Below are 20,226 nucleotides of genomic sequence, written 5' to 3' on the forward strand. Positions count from 1 at the left end.
ATCTTTTCCAGAAATCCTTTTTTTTGTTTGTCTTCCTCTTTCCTTGGGTTCATTTACAAACACTTGTACCAGTCTTTATGTGCATTTGAGTGGACTGATGACAAGTTTGGCATTGTTGAATTGATGGTAAACTTAATGTTGTAGTACTTGTCTGTAGAGAAGAAAGGCAAAAAACAGTTAATTTCCCAGTATTTCAAAACATGGTTTCATATTTTCTAAATATACTGTAGCTTCTACAATTGACACTTAAAATCATCTAGTTTTTGAAGATTATTTGTAAATTTTAGAAAAAATTGACAGGTCTTAGTGGTATTTTTGGTACTTGTAATTACATAAAGAACAAAACATTAAACTTTATTTTGTTAAATCTCTGGTATGTTAGTGTTGAAACTAGTTTTTCTAATTTAATATCAGAAAATGTTTAATAGATTGGTAAGTAGAATGATAAATCAAAATACAAGACTTTTGAATATTTGAAAATGTTTTAAAATGTATGTAATAAGAGTAGATACAGAACAGGATGAACATTTCAGAATTTAGATTTTTGTTTTTATCCCAACCACTTGTTTCTCTGGCTACTGTGGTAAACATTTAACTTGATTCATTGAGATTGACATCTCTTATCAACTACACTTATTTTGATGACTAACTAATCATCTCAAATGGATCATATGGTGGCGATAATCTAAAAAGATGAGTTATGACCACTGAGAAAAGAGATTGATGCGTCACAGATTTAAACTATGAAATGTTGTGAATAGGATATTTGCCTTTAAAAGCAGTATATTGTCATTTTTAACTCTTAAGAACCTTCAGATTTATTGCACATTAATTTTGTAACAAATAAAATAAGCAACAGTACTTATGACTGCTGTTTGATTCCCTTAGCATCTCATTTGTTTAAATTACAAAAGTTTCAAGTGCCTTAAATGAAGATAGTATTATGTAAAAATAGACATTTAAAGTATCATTATGGAGGTTTTTGTTGTTTTGTGTTATCATAAGTCTACAGCAATAGAGCTGCCAGGCTTACCCAGACATTATGTGGATAAGGCGATAGTGCTTCTGAATCAGAAAAATCCTTCTGATTCTATAGCCGTAAGAGCTACTCTTAGTAAGTTAATGTTAAATACACAAGCATTTGCTTAACTAGAATAGCTTTATATATATATATATATATATATATATATATATATATATATATATATATATATATATATATATAAAATATATAATATATATATAATACAGAAGGTTATGGAAAATCCTAACACTCTAAAATTTGATGTTACAGGTTCAGATAGAAAGGTACATTGCATGCTTGGCAAGGGAAAGGATAGAGGCATGTACAGAGTCTTTTTGTAAGCCTGGAGTTTCCAAAGCACAGAATTAAAAAAACTTATACAAAGACTAACCTTTGACTTTTTCTTCAGTTACATATCTACAGAAAAGGGTTTATTTTGACTTATGTATTGTTACAGCATAAAAGTTAACATTAAAAATATGGAAAAATACATTTACAAATAGTTTGTCCATTAAATAGTTTGTCCATATGTTGTGCTGACAGAAATGTAGCTATTATATGTAAGCCTGAAAATGAAATGTCTTAAGCAGTAAGGTTTTTGTGCTTGAGGTATGGAATTTTCTTGTGTTCTTCATTTGCATGAACTGGTTTTTTACATTGATTTTTACATAATTCTTTAAAGCAAAGATACTAGTGCTTTGCAGGTACAGACTGGAGGTGGCAGAAAGTCCAGAAGTCTGAGTTCTGTATCAGATCAAGGTTCTAGGCTGCTGTCGCAGAGCAGAGGAGACTGGAGTTTCACCAAGAGGAACTGTAGATTCAACACAGTATGATGTTAGGATAGACTGAGTGGAGTCACCACTAAATCACCAATTTTATTTATCTGTAAGCGGTGGCAGGGCTTTATTCATGGACAGAGTGCTTGGATATATTCCTGGAAAGTTTACTATTCTTTGTATGGACTGTGAACGTCTGTGTCTTCAGTTTGCTTTACTATCTATGAATATTTATTACATTCCTGAAGATTCTTATTCCTTCAGGACTGCCTGATTGTCAAAGTGACACTGGCTTTTGTAGTGAATCAGTTTGCACTATTTGCACTTTTTAGACACCACAAATTGTGTTGTCTTTTACTTGCCGCTGGTCCGTCTAGTCCTGCAAACTAATCGGGGGTTTGCGTAACATCTGAGTGTTGGGCATGCCCTGGCACCGTGACCTCTGTGAAACTGGTATTGTACACAAGTATTAGTTTAACTTGATTTAAGCTAAAATTAACTTTGTTTAAAAAGAGTGCTGTATATGCACATTTTCATTTATAGTACATATTTTTACAAAACCAGTTTATAATACATTAAATTGTTAGGAAGTTATTTGCTGTTAGGATGGTAATGACATGTTCTCTTACTTTTGGAAAACAGGAAATAGTTGTATCCATCCAGACTTTTTGGGTTGGGTACTGATATTGCTGAGGTAATACTGGTTTGAATTCCACTTAATGAGCTGATTGCAATTTCTTTAGTAAGATGAGCTTTAAAGAAAACGTATATAAATCTTAGATTTCAAGCCTTTCAAGTATTACCAATAAAAAAGAACTATAAACCTAGAGTAGTATACACTATTACGATTAAGGTTTATTTTTTTATTTATTTATTTATTTTTTAAACAGATTTATTTATGTACTGTGAATGACCTACCTTTAATTTTTAAATTTCCTCCAACTTCTCTTGCTGTTCTCTTTCTGATGACCTTGATTGACAAAGAAGTTGATGGTTTGGCACAGTTATTTGATGGTTGTTGCTCAAAGGTATATTTTTGAAATACACTACCTAGAATCAGAGTAGAAAACTAATTAATTGATTACTGCACAGCTTCAAGTGTAATAATTTGTATAATCAGTGTCTAGGGACAAATTAAATACATCTTTCAAAACTTATACAGTCCCCTCCAAAAGTATTGGAACAGTAAGGCCAAATTTGTTTTTGCAGTGCACTGAAGACATCTGTGTGTGAGATCAAAAGATAAATGTGAGAAGAGATCTGAGTGACCAAAAGTATTAGAACAGAATGTTTCAACTAAAGTCAAAAATACTTATTTGGTTGCATATCCCTTGCTCGCAATATGTTTAAAATCATTCTTTTATGCATACTTTGGCCTTTCTATCACTTTGATAGGAGTTAATCTTCGTGTCATCAATCTATAAAACCTTGTTCCAGAACTTGTCTCTCATCTCTGTACTTTTTGGCAAATTCCAATGTGGCTTCCCGATTTGTAGTGCTGATGTGTGGTTTGCATCTTGCAGTATGGCCTCTATACTGTTATTGTCTAAGTCTCCTTCAAACCGTGAACTGTGAGGTTTCCAACCCTGCTCTTTGGAGGTTGTTCATGATGTTGCACACTGTTTTGGGGTTTTTCTTTACTGTTCTCACCTTTTGTCTGTCGTCCGTTGTTGTGGTTTTCATTGGATGACCAGTTTGATGCCTGCTGCTTGGTATGCCAGAAGTTTCCTTCTTCAGAACTTTCCAAATTGGCTGGCTGTGCCCAATGTTTTTCAAATGTATCAATGATTTTCTCCCTTTTTCTCAGCTTCAGAATGGCATGCTTTTCTCCCATAGACAGCTCTTTTCTTAAAGTTGGTCAACTCTTCTTAACTACAAATGCAGTCTTCACAGGTGAAAGCCAAAGCTTAAACTGAGAGTAGATATCAAGGGCTACTTAATGATTAAACAATCTTTTGTGACACACCTGGGTAACAAACATCTGTCACTTGTCATGTTCCAGTTTCTCATGTAAACAAAAATAATGGGTGGTTTGATACAAAATGTGCTATGTTCTATGTTTAACATACCTAGATGTAAATACCAGGAAATAAAAGGTGAAACTCTGCTCTCCCTTTTCATATTAACCTTTTGATCTCAACCCACAAATGTCTTTGCACAGCAAAAAACAAATTACTTGGCCTTGCTATTCCATGTTTAAGATGAATACCGTATAGTCATCTTAGATTAAGTTTGATATACAGGGCTATTCAAAATGAGAGCGCGGATTTCAAAACATTTATTTCAAACAAATTGTATAAGACAAACACATTCAGCACATCACTGGATGATGAAGGTTCAAAGTTTGGTCCTATGTTCCTTGAGGTTGAATGCACTCAACATGAGCGCCATGTGTAGAGCAACAAACATCTAATCGGTAGACCATTTCTTGCCACATGAGTCAACTGGTCCCTAGTTACTGAATTCACAGCTTCCTCAATTCAATGTCGCAGATCTTGAACATTAGCGGGCAAAGGTGGAAGAAACACTTTCTTTAATGTACCCCCATAGATAAAAAAATTACAGGGGGTAAGGTCTAGAGACCTTGGAGGCCATAGACAATGAGCAAGATCTTGTTGTCAACCTCTTCCAATCCATCGTCCTAGAATGGTGTCATTCAGATAATGCTGGACCTCCAAGGGGAAATGAGGCGGTGCACCATCTTGCATGAAAATGAAGTAATTCGAATCTTCTTCAATCCATCCATTATCCAACCCGCTATATCCTAACTACAGGGTCACGGGGGGGTCTGCTGGAGCCAATCCCAGCCAACACGGTGCAAGTCAGGAAACAAACCCCGGGCAGGGCGCCAGCCCACCTCAGTCAAATCTTCTTGAATTTGGGTAAATAACCAATTTTGTAGCATATCCAGGTATGAAAATGCAGTCAGTTTGCTCTGCAAAAAAGAAATGTTTGAGGAATTCCAAGTTCAATGCTTGAACATGATGTGTATTTCCTAGGGCTCCGTTCAAACACACCTCGGATATGCTAGACATTTTCATGTGACATGGGTGGATGACCAGTGCTTTTACGTCTAGATATGCAACCTTCTACAAATTTTTTTATGCCACTCGTAAATTTGCTTATGACAAGGTGGTTGTTGAACCGTCGGCGGAATTCACATGGCACTTGAACAATGGACTCGCACTTCACAAATTGCAGCATGCAAAATGATTTCTCTTGTGGTGGTGTCGCTATTTTACCATAAACGAGAAACAGCGCTCGGTGGCATTCACTGGTACTTTTAGGCGGGCTTTTAAACTTTCAAATTTCCTCTATCCAGTAATGAGCAGAATGTGTTTCTTATACAGTTGGTTTGAAATACATTTTTGAAATCTGCTCTTTTATTTTGAGTAGCTCTGTGTATTTGGAAAAATCCTATTAGTTAAACAGTACCTTGCTTAAAAAAGTAAACAGACTCCATTCTTCTTTGATGAGCAGATACTGAAAGAGCAGCAGTTATTTTTCCAGAAAGCCCATTGAATCCCTTTGCAATCAATTTAGGATATCCAGGATCCAAGCTTCCATTTTCAAATCTCCAGTAATTTTTTCCCTGGTCCAGAAAAAAGTAATAATGTGCAATTATTTTTTCATTATACCTAAACCATTTAAAACGATACACCTTACCCATTTTCATTACACCTAAACCATTTTAATACGATACATCCTGCATAGAAAGTACCTTGAAGAAGAATGTTTTTCCTTGGCAGTTGCAGCGCGTGAAAACTGTATCAATTGGAGAAGGGATACCCCATTCTTCTGTTATTTTACGAGGGTATCCTGCTTCTACTCCATGCGCATTCAGCATCCAGAAAAAATGTCCTGCCGGTCAAGAGTTAGTCAGAATTTGTTTCAAATAATATATGGACATTGACTGTTTTTATAATTTGAAATTATGATGGGGTCGTCATAAATGAATTATCAAGTGTATAATTATTCAAAAACATGAAGAAAACTATTTCAAAATCACATTCAATATTGTATATTCTTCCACCAGCAAGTGTGTCAAAAAGTTGACAAATGGACATGAGCAAGTGCGTCTTTGGTTATACTGCTACATTTTTATGAGTTGTGTATTTGAAAAGAGTTTATTTGTGCTAAAAATTTTGAAGGAAAACACGAGCTAATGCAAGCTGTATAAAATTGCTAAGTCATACCTGATGTGTACTGTATCATTAGTTTAGTAGTTTTAGTGGAACCTCATTGGTTTAATTAAAACAAGTAAGATAATCCAAACCAGTATACAATAGGATAGATTATTTTAGATATTACCTCTAAATACAAAAGTTGTCCCATTTCTCAGAGTAGTCATCCCGTTGGCCGGGCGACCGCTGCAAAGGTTAGAATCATCTTCAGGCAAAAAAAGGAACATTTAAGTTATGTTCATTTTTTAAACATGCATTTGAGTTTAGGGCTTATCATAAATTTCTGTGTGAGGTTAGAAACATTTCAGAAGAAAAGGGGTTAAATTTCTGTATAAGCTGGAGAATGTATCACCTATGTTTAATGTCAAAAAATACTTTTCATCACCATCTTGATTATTTAAGATCAGACCTACTACATCTTCTTAATCGGCTTATCCAGAGAAGGAGCATGGGGAGACACTGGCCTATCCCATCAGTCATAGGGTTCAAGGCAGATTCCACACACACAATAATCTACAAGCCTTTTGACTGTTAGGAAATAAGAGGAGACCCACTTAGAGAACATGCAAGCTCCATCCAGGCATCACCCAAGATGTGAACCCAGTCAATAACATTTCAAAGTGACGTGTCTTTAAAAGAGGACAAGATCACTGAATTTTTGATAAAGCTATTTATATTAAAAAAGCTACCTGTATAGCTAGTTCAACTTTTAAAACTAGCTACAGCTTACCTGGGACAAGTGCATCACTCACGTTCTTTGTAGTTTCAATGGTGGCAGGTGTGATTGGACTTGCAAAAGTTGTTTCAAGTTTTTCTATCGTGTCTTTAATGTTTTGGTCAGATTTCGGATTTAAAGATGTCCCTGGGGCAACACCTTTAAATACATTTTTGGATGTTTGCAGTTCATAGGTGGTGGTTGCATTTTCTAGATTGTGTGTTTTGGTGAACCGTGGAACAAGGGGATCTGTCTGGGTGGTTATTGAGGCACTGTTTACTGGAACAGTAGGTTCTGGATTTGATAAATTTGTTTTTGCAGTGATTGTGTATGATGTTTCTTCAGTCATGGCAGACTCTGTGTTTTTGGTCCTCTTTAATAATTCGGATGGCATAGTTGACTCTTCTTTTTTGGTTGATCCCATAGTAGAGTTTTCTGCAGTCTGACTTGATGCTTGTATTTTCCGTTCTACAGTAAGCGGAGTCGCACTATGCTCTATAAATCCAGGTATTTCTGTAGTCATCATCTTGGTAAATGATTTAGTCATCTCTGAGGCACTATTTGTCTTCTGGGGCTTATTGATGCTAGTTGTTGTTTCAGAAACATCTGATATTAAATACCCATTTCCACTTGAGCTTTCTGGTTGGTTTTCCTCCTCTTCTGGTGCCTGATTGGTTATTTTACTTGCACTTTCTATGTAAGGCACTACAGTGGAAACTGTTTCAGGACTTTGAACGTCAGTGTGTTTACAGTTTTCAGTTGTTCTGAGAGATGAGAGAGGTTGTTCAATGTCATATGATCTGGCGTTGCTGTTCTTTAATTTTGTTAGACGTTCTATAGTGCTTGAATCCATCCGACCGTCACAACTTTTATTCAATTCCGGTGACTGTCTTTTCATGAGCATAGTTGTGAGTTCAGCCATTCTGTAAGTATTACTCGTGGACTCTGAAATAGGCAATTCCTCCAGATCACCTTCTTTCTCCTTTGATAAAATGCTTTCGGAAAGCATGAAAGGAGTTTCTGATATGGACAATGTTGTTGTAAATACTGTGGGAGGGAAAAATGCAAAGTTGACCTTATATTGGAAATGACACTTATTACTCCTTTCATTTTGCAAATAAATACATTTTGAACTATTTACTAAATAAACCTGGTTAGTTTTAGGTTTACCACGTATTGCAGACTATCATAGATGCAACATGCAGTTCAAAATAGCACAGTAATGCATGCAGCACTGAAATCCATACACCACAAAAGCATATTTAAAAACTGAGAATTTTTATTAAAGTGTGAATGGCTTACCAGCATTTTTTCCCCTTGAAATGTTCATGTTGTATTATGGTACATGATAAACAAGTATTTAGTTTGACATTGAATCCCCCTAGTGATTTGTAATGCTTTTCTTTTTTTACAGAACCAATCCCAGCCTGTTAATACAACAGTGTTTAACAAGTGCAGAAATGTAAAGTGCATGAGTGCAGCCCATCAGTTTCCCGCTAAAAATTATTTTTATTGACAAATAGATTTATCCCATCACCCCTGTATTGTAAATAGTTCCAAAAATAAATGAATATTTAAAGAGGTTCAGTAATTGAAATTATTAGAAGATTAGCAATTCAGCATTTAGAGATGCTGCTTCATAGTCCCACTTTAGTGATCTCATTGCCTTTTCTCCCACCTCCCCTCCCACACACACACACACACACTCACACTCCAAAGAAATTCTTACACTAAATTACTATTTTCGTTTTGAAAGATAATGAGCAGCTCATTGGTGATTTCAAATGGACGTTTATCCCGGTTTTTACATTAATTGCAAAAATTAAGATAGAATGTGCCCTTTTGAATTTCCAGGATTTGTGTATGGTTTAAAAAAAAAAAAAAAAAAAAAAACGTTTTACTGATTTAAGTATTGAAAAGTTTTTAATGTCAGCATTAAAAGATGGATAATTAGTGGGTAAATATTTTGTCTGGTCCATTTCCCAGTATTTGTATGGTATAAAATGCTGAGTATTTGTCACAAGTATATGTCCATGTTTAAGAAAAAATCACTAAGGCACTCCTGCAATAAACACATCCTGTCCATTGAGGTGCTCTTATCTGAAGTATGTGTGTGCCTCACATCAGTCATATTTAGAAGAATTCAAGAATCCCTGTTATAAACAAAAAGGAAATAGACACACAGTGAAACATTATCAGATCCGAGTTGTAAATATCAGAATCAATAAAATCTGCGGTCTAAGCTTCATACTAAACTTTCATCTATGAATGTACAGTTTAATACAGTATCTTGTCATTAAATTAATTCTACAGGGTTTTACTCATTCCTAAATGCAATTTTTAATTGTTGCCAAAATCAGATTTGATAAGTGACATCTTTACTTCAACCTGGCTCTAATACAGTATAACTTTAAAACAGAAGGGACCATTACATATGTGATTGAACCTGATCCTGTGGAACATTTGCCATTTTTTTCTTGAAGTAAAAGTGATCTCCTGAAAATTCAAAGGAATACTGGAAAAGACACATGAGTGCTGTAACTGAGTCATTCAAGAACACCAGACCAATGAGTGAGCTTATGCAAGGTGCAATACCACAAATGTTTTTCTAATGTAACTGAAACATAAATTGTTTGGAATGATCGGTTTATTAATGAATACTTTTGCCTTTAACTTACATGAATGTTGTATTTTACTCATAGTTTAAGATGTTAAAAATTACAGAGTTAGGTGCAACTTCTGTCTCAGCTGGATGAGTTTGGACCTTACATAACTCAAATATATGCACAGTGAGCATGAGGAAGCCTCGAGGGATAGCAGCCGCTGAGAAGGCAATGGGTTGTTGATTCAGGGCAGGTCAATTTAGTAAAGCTGTAAATTGTAATTGATGATTCTTTGTAATTTATCTACTCTGACTACTGTCTTTGAAAATTTTATACTTTAAAACTTAAAACTCAAGCTATGGATCAAAGTGAAAGTTCAGAAAAGCTTTTCTTTCAATTTCTTTCATGCATATGCTTTCATGCAAAATTTTGAGAACTCCTGAGTAATGGTTTAAATTGTTGATAGCAGCTTTAAAAATATAGAATTTTATAAGTTTAAAGTTGAACATTTAGAATTCAATCTAAACTGGATTGGTTCTTAAGACTGAGTGCAAGTTGTTTGCAAAATTTGTTTGATTCCTTCATTGTTGGCTTAATCTCCACTAAATTTGCACCATACCACATGGACATAAGATGCGTTTTGTGCATTTTTGGAAAAATTAAAAAAAAAATTTTTCATTGAAAACCTGAAGGATTTTTTATGAAGATCATACTTTCTCCATTAATGAAATATGGAGGAAGTAAAGAAAAAAAAAAATAATTTCATGGTCTATGACAGATGTGGAGACATAAAATGTAGATCTGACAACATCTATTATAGAGATCTCCATTATTTCAGGTGCTTCCTTAATAAAAAGTCAACCATATTGTAGGATTCCAGTCACCCTGATCATTTTACCTCTATGAAATTGTATCAATACACTGACCAGCATGTTCAAAAGCTACTTTGAGTTATACTTGTATTCCATGCATATCATGAGTAAGTAAAGGATACTGCTGGACTGACTTTTATTCAGTGTTTCACATTATTGTATACCAGTAACTGCAGACTGCACGATAACATGCAGTGACACTTGACTTGAGCATTCCTAGTTTTCATACTCTCTCTGTAAGTTTAGCATTCGTTTGCTCAGAGGTTGATGCACTTGCTGCTTCCTGAGCAGCTTTTCTTTTCTCTACCCTAGCAGCCTGCTTCTCCTCTTCTTTCGTCTGCATCTTTTCGTGTTAAAACTAATTAATTCAGTGTTTGTGTTGCAATTACTTAATACATTTTCCTTAATTTTTCACTTAAGCTGGCACTTAAGTCTTCAATCTGCCTCAAGAATGATTTAAGATATGAAGAGGTAGAGGAAGTGATGGCGAAGGTGGTAGGGAATGAGAACGGCGCCCGTACGCATACACCGCACGGCTGCCCTGCTGGCCACTGCCGAGAGTAGATTCTACAATAAAATAGAATAAAAATAAAGAGTAATAAAAATCATCACCCCGAAAGCAGACAGTAGAGGTCACGTAGTATATGTGTACCAAATTTCAGATCAATAGGTCAAACGGTTTGCGAGCTACAGGTGATTTAAAATCCTGGACAGAAAAACGAACAGCCACAATAGCATATTATATAAGAAGATTACACTGATTTTCTACCTTTGTTGTTGGTTGGTACTTTTTTTTGACAATTTGCCTTTTAAGAAAAATTATGAACTGCATTGTCCTCATCTTATTTATCAAGTAGAAATTATACAAGTTTCTTGCCATGCACCTGTTCATTAACACTTCATAAAGATTCGCATAAAAGATTGGCATGTTATGTTTTTGTCACATTATTTCTTGTACTCAATAGAACTTCTAAAAATAGTTATAGCTTACCTGGGACTGGTAAGTCACTCACGTTATTTGCAGTTTGACTGTTTTCGATGAAATTGTTCTTGATGGTAGTTGTGATGGGACTTGAAAAAGTTGAGACCTCAGGTTTTTCTGTGTTGGTATTAATGTTTGGGTCATATCTCATTTTCAGAGGTGTCCTAGGTGTCAGGCTTTCAAATAAATTGTTGGATGTTTGCATGTTGTAGCTGGTGGTTACTTTATCTACAGTGTCTGTTTTGGACAAAATTGCAGAAAATGAAGCTGTTTGGCTAATTATTGAGTCACTGATTACTGGAAGAGGTGGTTCTGGACTTGATAAATTTGTTTTTGCAGTAACTGAGAAGGGCTTTTCATCTGTTGTAGAAGAGTTTGTGTTTTTGGTCTGGTCTGCTAATTTTGTCGGTGTAGTTGACTCTTCTTTTTTAGTCAGTTCAGTAACGGAGCTTACAGTAGTCTGACTTGAAGTTTCTTTCTCAAGTACAGTAAACCCGGTCACTGCATGCTGTGTAGATACTCCCATACCAAAGATATCACGGTCTTCAGTAGTAATCCCTGTGGTGTATGATTTAGTCATCTCAGAGGCAGTATTTGATGTTTGGGGGTTATTAATGCTAGTAGCTGTTTCAGAGACTTCTGACATTACAGACCCATTTCCACGTGTGGCTTCTGGTTGATTTGTCATCTTAAATGAACTGGTTGTGTAAGGCAGCTCTGTGGAAAGTATTTCTAAACTTCTGCCTTCAGAGTCTTTGCTTTTTTCACTTACTTTGAAGAATGAGGTGGAATGCCCAGTTATGTATAATCCAGAGGTACTATTGGCTGTTTCATTTTCTGTACCACTTGATTCAATCCAGGTATCAAAAGAACCTCTAATAAATTCTGGCAACACAGTCTCCAAAAGAAGTTCACTTGTGGACTCAATACTAGATGACTCCTTCTGATCACCACCTTTCTTCTTGGATGAAAACATGGTAGGATTTTCTGGCTTGGAAACTTCTGTCATTAATACAAGAATGCAAAATATTTTGTTACTGTAAGATCTAAGGGTAGTTTTCAGTTCCTCAATTAAAAGACTAGACTTTATCTGTTTATGTATCTATACATTTACTGGAGCTTGAATCAGGGGAAGCCATATTTGATCCTGGCAGCAACAGATACAAGACAGTCATCAGCCATTGATAGAATTTCAGTCCATTGCAGGGTGTACACCCACACTTTGTGGACAAATCCAGTGTTCATAAACCAATTGTTTTAAATTTGTCAGTATTCCTTCATGAACTTTAAACATTATGCTGCAGAGAAGCTTGCTTCAGCAGAACAAAATAAAATTGTTTACTCACCTTGAAGTACTGACTCATCATCTCCTTGAAGCTCTGCAAAATTTTGATGACCAGTGGTAGGGCCTTTGGTTTGTAAGTTTGTGGGACTGGCTGTTGAAATGGAAGAAGGTTCATTATGTTAATTGAAGATGTCTACAGAAGTATATCAAGGAAGTGGAGATAGTGAATGCTATAGATTCTGCACCCCCATTTTCATTCGTAAAGAAGGCAGCCTCCCTGTAGTTTCAGGAACTAGTGAGGAGGTACTCAGTTATTTGGAAATTATACCAACACAGGTTTAGCTTAGGTTAAAAAGGCTGAGTTTAAACAATGATAGAGTCAGATAACATGTATTCTAAAGTGCTTAAGGAGATTAGGAAGTTCATTTTGCATAGAAAGACTTAACATGTATTTTTTAAAGATCGTTACATGCTAATGAAATTCCTATACCATAGATTGAAACTAGCAAATGTCTCTTCAACTAGAAAAGGTGACCGGGCTGACCTAAGTAACATTACACCTCTTTGCTTAACATACATCATAGGAAAAATTAATGGAAACTATTATTGAAAAGATCAAGCCACTCATGGTGAGAACAGGAGTATTAATGAATAGTTGGTATGGTTTTAAATGGGGAAGATTGTTCTTCACTAATATGCAGGAATTCTGAGAGGAAGCAATCCAAGTATGTGATCAGGTGGTTGCGTATGTATGTATCTATGTATCTATCTAAGCCCGTGCTGTAAAAAGTCCAGGCTCCTAGAAACCATGGATTCTGGCACATCAATCAATTGCATTGTTTATGCATTAGCGGCTAAGAGAGGTTCTGTTTTTTCGGTGGTTTCACTTTGATGACAGACTCGATTTCTTTGTGTTTCATGCTGTAGCCTCCCACCTACAGGCCAGATAGACAGACACTTCCATACGTAGACGTTTATACTGTGTATATGATGTGTGTGTGGGTTCTCTACCCCCCCCCCAACCCCCAAGAAGGCTTTTAATAAGGTCTGTTGTGAAGGCTACTGGTCAAACTAAAGACGTGGAAGTTCACGGTGCAAAGATGGATGCAGAAATAACTTTAAACATTGAAAAGCAAAGTGTTGTGATCAGAATAGTTTTTCTGACAAAGGTGATACTGGAAGAGGTGTCCAGTGATCGGTGCTGGGGCTGCCTCTCTTTTTAATATACATAAGTGATATTGATAAGAATAAGCTGATTAAGTTTGAAGATTATACTAAACCAAGTGGAATGGCGCATAATGTGAAACTGACTTTACCACCAAACTTGGGTAAATGTAAAAGTATTATACATAGGAAGGTTTGAAACTTGTAAGTACAACTTGTGAGAATGACTTGTATTACTAAGAAGACAGCTGTGCTAGAAGTAGTGCAGAGGAGAGCAACTAGGCTGATACCAAGCCTGCAAGGTATTGGTTATGAGAAAGATAGGGATTGAATCTTTTAGGTTTAAGTAAATAGAGATTAAGTGGTTACATGATTGAAGTGTTTAAAAAATTATTGAAGGAAATTAGTACAGTGGATTCAGGCTGTTGTTTTTAAATAAGTCCAAGAAAAATGAGGACACAGATGGAAACCTGTTTAGGGTAAATTTCATGAAAATATTAGTTTTTCTTCAGAGAACCACAGACACATGGAAAAATATACAAAACAGTGTGGTGTCATTTAGGATTATGGATACCTTCACAATTCAATCTTATGTAATTTTGGGGAAATTACGTGAATAAAATTGCTGGGTGTTGGGCTGAACATCTGGTTCTGATTAAAGTTGTTTTAATGACTTTATTAATATGTCCAATACCTAAAACACTCTGTGTGTGGTATATGTTAAGTTTTTTTTGTGACTTAAATTTTGGGATACTAATTTTTGCCATTTAATTTTTATTATTTTGAAACATTAATGGCCATGTTTACTTGCATCTCCTTTCTGAAGGAAGAGGTTAATTTGTTTTTTATATACATTATACCTGGAAGATTGGAGTGATTTCATGATGTCCTGTCAATAATTCTGCCTTTCAGATAGACTAAGTTGTATTCATATCTAACTTAACCCCTCACTGTAGTGGTGTTTGTGTGCTGTTCCCTGTCACCATGGGTTTTGTGTGGGTTTTCCTTTTGTATTTAAAGGACATGCAGGTTGGCTTAATCAGCAGTTTTGAACTGGTCTTAAATGAGTGAATGGGTGAGTTTGGGGGCTGATGTGAGCATGCCATCTGGGTTTGGTGGGTATCTTAAACCCAGTGTTGCCAGGATGAACTCTCCTACACATAACCAAGCAATACAAAATGTGGAGTCTTGAAAATGGATGTATGGAAAAAGGTACACACCAATTTCAATGGCAATCATATCTGAAAAGTAGTTTTCTTGTAAGCTAATTGTTTGATTAGAATTTCTTTTTTATATTTTAATATATATATGTCACAGTTTAGCTGTGTGGTTTATAATCCTAAAAAGGGCAATGTTTTGTGAACTTGTAGCAGACAATAATTATTCACAAAGTGTTGTACAGTATATAACATATTGTATTTAATGAAAGTCGATTAAAATTGTGGCTTCGTGTCTTAAAAAGACAACAGATTAGCATGTGCCATGGCAAGCATTTTCACATTTTTCCTGACCACGCTAGATCTTTTGTGAACGCTGGTGTCAGGGTTGTAATTTGTAAATGTATTACAATATTTATTTTTCCATTAATCTAGGTTTTTTTTTCCTCCATAAAGAACTGATCATTAAAACACTGCTTACCTTGTAATGTATCCCAGTTAACACCATCATTCACTGTGGGTTTTATCTTCACTTTTTCACTGACTGAGAGTTGTGTTGACTTTGGACTTGGTTTTTCAGTTGCCCTTTTTAATTTTTTTTGCACTGGTGATTGTTGTGGATAATGTTTTTTTTTTTTTTAGATATTTCAGCTTTAAAATGTTCTTTAAAGACCAAAAAAAAAATCAGTCCATCTATTTTGCTGTTACATATTCTGACTAGGTAATGAGGCATGGCATTTTATTGAGAGAATTAGACTATCAAAATACGACTTGTCAGCATAACACATCATATTCTAGATTTTACTGCCTTTTTATTTTAGGCTTCACTGCATTACTTGGTGACATTTAGTACAAATAAGGAAAAACTTGAATGACACATTTTTGACATAAGCCTGTAGTCCTCTGCAGTCTTCTACTGAGGAAATTTGCATTACTGAGAAAATTAGCATTTGAATGTAGTGGAATTTTGGGTACGTTGAACCATTCTGAAAGGTGACTGATGCGTCTAACAGGTATTACTGGTTTGCCTGCTTTGAAAGTTGCAGCATCTGTTTTGGGTTCAGTGCTGCCATCAATTTTCACATGGGGGTATGTTTAATTCATCACAGCAAATAGTTTCAAAGTTTCTTTTAAGGTAGCAAAGATGATGCAAGAGATGAAGGTTTCTATGTGTCCTTTCTATATTGTGTGTCTTTCTTATTTATTAAATTCTACATATGTCTGTGTTTCTCCAGCTATAGATCAATACCTTTACATCCTAATGAAATCCATTGATTTCATTTTTCCCTTTTATTCATTTTCCTCTCACTTTGTTGCTGTGATTGGTTATTGGAGGACATTGCAACAAGGCAGTTCTGACACTGAAATATAGTTGGTCTCCTGAAGGTGCTATTATGTGTCTTTTCATATAGGCAATGCCATTGAGCCACCATCATCTAAATCTTTTGTATTTTACTTGTAATGAAAATTAGTGTAAAGTTGTCAGTAGTTAATTCAGATTTTAAAAAATCAAATATAAATGAGAATTCATACCATTCATGCAGTGCATTCTGTAGTCTGGACAGCACTTTCCAAACTGTGAGCATTCATTGTCACAATCACATGGTTTACCACGCTGAAAAACTTCTCCACAGCGCCCCTTACATGAATTCCCTACAAATAAATTATTTTCATTTACTGGTTAGTCAACAATTACTTTAATAGCTAACAAGAACTGTTGAAAACAAGACCCTTCTAATCTGCAGGTGTCCTCCTTCTGTTATCCATACCTTCTGTGCTTGGAGGATGAGACCCACACATTGTGATGTTGAGCCAAGCTGGAAGAAACTTACTGATAAATCAACATCCAATTAATACTAAACCTCATTATTGAAATTCTCAAACAATATATCTGCACACAACAGATGTAACCTTTTAAAAATTATGTAACAAACATATTACCTATCATTTCTGTGCTTTATGCACAGCAGTCTGCCCCACACACAGCAGTCAGTGTCTCTAATTTTATTCCCCATTTGGTGCACTTTCTTCTAATACTGAGTTCTAAGTTGTTAAATACCAAGACAGCTACAAGTCAAACAGCTCACTTATGATTTTAGCCTATTTGTGTTCTTCTTGAATTAGCTGTTTTAATTAAAAAAAAAAAAAAACATATATAAATGAACAAGCTAAAATTTTTATAGATTAATTTTTCTCAGAAAAGTAACATGTACACTGATATTTCTGGCAAAGTAGAATGAGAATGGGAACAAGTCTTACAGGCAAAGTGTTATGTCAATCATATCACAATATTTAAAAAGGGTACAATTTACATTATTAATGTTCATCAACATAACTAATACTAGAGAATGCAAGGAGGTCTTTATTTGTTGAATTGCTCATAGTATAGAACTACCCAGTTAATTAACCGTTGTACACATCTGTATACAACAGCCTAATGGAAAACATTGTAACTCGCACAAAATAAAAGCTCTCTTGTACAATTATGACATTGAAGACACATTCAAGTAACATTTTTAAATGAAAAACTTAAATTTGACTAGCATGTAAAACCTGAAATTTATGGCAACATGCCAGAATGCTGCTTCTTTCCCTTTTCCTGTGAACCTCCTAGTTGCTTGTTATGGTCTATAGACTGATGGGAAAGAGAGAATTTCTTTTGGTTTTTATTAGGAATTAGATTTCTGTATATACAAACCTCTTAGAGTAATTATTAAAAAAAGGATAGAGCAGCAGATTTGAGTGAAGAGCCTAGAGGTTGTCAACACAAACTAGGTAATACAGTAATAATGCATTACTGATTTAATGCATGGATGTCTTGTAAGGATGTCAGGAAAGTTCAAGTTAGGTAACTGTGGGTATATCCTGGAGACAGACATAACAAGAGAATATGCAACTTCTAAGCTGATGGAAAATCTTTCCACCCTTTAAGAGATGTTCATTCCTGTCTAAAATGTTTCTTCAGCCTAACAACAGATTATATTTGCTTATAAGCCACATGTGGTTTTTGTGAGAATCTACCCAGGATAGAGAGATTATTACCATTTATACCAAGTAAGATATGTAATATGATTAAAAGAAGCTTATCTATGAGAGCCATGCACAGACAAATGCATGGCCTTATATCCTTGGATGAACATGGAACACAATCACCTAGGATGTCTAAGCATTGTTCTTCAAACTAGATGTTCTTAATCTCTGTGGACATTCAGAACATTTTGAAAGGGAAAGCTGTACATAGATCACAGTAAATATAATTTTAGCAGTAAGGTCTGATGTCTACCTTAAAAATTACATTAAAAAAAACACATTCGATAGATCTCTTTACCTGTAGTGCAGGTCACCTCATAATCTAAACAGCATTCCTTATGAATCAGGCAGCTGTAGTCACAGTGGCAATTGTGACCTCTGTAGTAAACCTCTCCACATCGTTCATGGCAACTGTCTATAATGGAAAGTTTTAACTGTTGTAACTGATGTACACTTTGCATTTACTGCAGAAGCTATGTCCCAAATAATAACAGTGCAACATGCTCATTAGTTCAAATTTGAATATCCAACAATTGACAGTCACCCCATCCACAGCTGGTTTCTGCCTTAATAAGATATAACACCCACCAAGAGCATATTCTTTAATATTTGGCTGATGTCTCGATCCAAGGCAACTTAAAACATTTGAGATACCATTGATTATGTTTCTTTTGTTTTTTCTAATTGAAGCATAGGCCTGTGAACTAACTTGTTTATGGTCACATGGTGTTAGTAGTAGGATTTGAAGTCCAAAGTCTTAAGGATTATGCCACACGCCTACTAGATAAGAGAAGATCCTAGCTTACTAGCTGATGATCATGGTGGAAGGTGTTCTAGTACTTTAACATTCTCAATCCCAACTAATCCATTTGAGAGCTGTGTACCCTAAATTCATGTTATTTTCTTGTTGTTTTCAGTTTCTGTGCCCAGGCTACAGTAATTACAGGAATAACATATAACAATGAGAGATGATTAATAATTTCAGATATGTTCATTTTAATATTTGTTTCTGTACAGAAATGTGGCACTCGAGATAAATGTAAGGTAATGTTAAGGAAATGTGGGTACCTTGTAAAGGTTTTATTGTGTAAAAGTGTGTTGTGTATGTATGTATATATATATATATATATATATATACATGTGTATGTATGTGTGTGTATATATATATATAAAATATATACGGTGGCGCAGTGGGTAGTGCTGCTGCCTCGCAGTTGGGAGATCTGGGGACCTGGGTTCGCTTCCTGGGTCCTCCCTGCGTGGAGTTTGCATGTTCTCCCCGTGTCTGCGTGGGTTTCCTCCGGGCGCTCCGGTTTCCTCCCACAGTCCAAAGACATGCAGGTTAGGTGGATTGGCGATTCTAAATTGGCCCTAGTGTGTGCTTGGTGTGTGGGTGTGTTTGTGTGTGTGTCCTGCGGTGGGTTGACACCCTGCCCGGGATTGGTTCCTGCCTTGTGCCCTGTGTTGGCTGGGATTGGCTCCAGCAGACCCCCGTGACCCTGTAGTTAGGAATATAGCGGGTTGGAAAATGGATGGATGGATGGATATATAAAATTAAATATACTTGCTCTATTGATTAAAAGAAAGCACTCTCTCTCTCTGTGAATGTGTGTGTGTATATATATATATATTTATATATATATATATATATATATATATATATATATATATATATACATACACACAGACGTGACGGGGTACCCAAAAATAGCTGTAATCTGTACCTGGCGCGAAATGTAGTCTTAGCTATGAATTTCACCGCTAGGTGTAGCATACTTACAGTATTCTGTGGCAGTCTGCCAAGTGGTGTTGCTCTGTATTGTTCGTATGGCATTACGTATCGGTTTTTCTTGGTGCTTATTAAATGTGTTCTGCAATTTTTGTGATGGGTAATCATAAAGAACAGCGAGCCTGTGAGTAAATTTGGTTTTCTCTTTGGGAAAACAGCTGCTGAAACTGTAGTGATGCTTGAAACTGCTTTTAAAGAAGAAGCTTTAAGTAAAACACAGGTCTAGAAGTGGTTTGAATTTAAAATGAGGGGAAATGTCACTTGATTTTGCTCTGTGTAACTTTTTCTTGTTCCTGCATATGAAAAAAAAAAAAAAAACCTCAAAGCGTTTTTGCACAGTGGAGGAAGTCAAAGAAAAATCACTACAGCAATTCCAAAAATGTTTCCACCAGTGAGAAAACCGTTGGGACAAGTGCATTCATTCAAGTGGAGAGCACTTTGAAGGTGACTAAAGTTTCAGTAAGTAAAAAATTATTAAAACAATTTTTTTTTTTCAATTCCAGTTATTTTTGGGTACCCCCTTGTGTGTGTATGAATAAGCTGAAAAGCACCTTATTTTTGTATAAATTTCTAACCACAATTGACTAGTGGTCTGTTGAAACATTGGAGAAGAATAGAGACACTACTCAGCTTTGTGATTTCCAC

At 35.5% G+C, this 20,226-nt stretch overlaps 1 protein-coding gene across 1 annotated transcript; it reads right to left on the reverse strand.

Annotated features, from left to right (window-relative positions):
* prg4b (proteoglycan 4b) lies at positions 1-18,298 on the reverse strand. The gene is made up of 11 exons (XM_051932437.1): positions 18,091-18,298; positions 16,296-16,415; positions 12,503-12,592; positions 11,166-12,158; positions 6,715-7,746; positions 6,112-6,210; positions 5,522-5,661; positions 5,236-5,392; positions 2,719-2,850; positions 2,430-2,552; positions 1-151 (listed from the first exon to the last, which is right to left on the reverse strand). Exons 1-11 carry the CDS (start codon positions 18,251-18,253, stop codon positions 54-56), a joined length of 3,147 nt encoding a protein of 1,048 aa, XP_051788397.1. The 5' UTR covers positions 18,254-18,298; the 3' UTR covers positions 1-53.
* Between the last annotated feature and the right edge of the window lie 1,928 nt (positions 18,299-20,226).

Source organism: Erpetoichthys calabaricus, chromosome 10, assembly GCF_900747795.2.
Source record: "Erpetoichthys calabaricus chromosome 10, fErpCal1.3, whole genome shotgun sequence".
NCBI classification, from domain to species: domain Eukaryota; kingdom Metazoa; phylum Chordata; class Cladistia; order Polypteriformes; family Polypteridae; genus Erpetoichthys; species Erpetoichthys calabaricus.

Excerpts from the sequence above, each read along its gene's own strand:
- prg4b (XM_051932437.1), bottom strand. The coding sequence starts at position 18,253 with ATGCAAAGTGTACATCAGTTACAACAGTTAAAACTTTCCATTATAGAC. Across the intron at positions 12,593-16,295 it reads CAGAATGCACTGCATGAATG|CCAGTCCCACAAACTTACAA; the intron begins GTATGAATTCTC and ends CCATTTCAACAG. Across the intron at positions 12,159-12,502 it reads TGATGAGTCAGTACTTCAAG|AAGTTTCCAAGCCAGAAAAT; the intron begins GTGAGTAAACAA and ends TATTAATGACAG.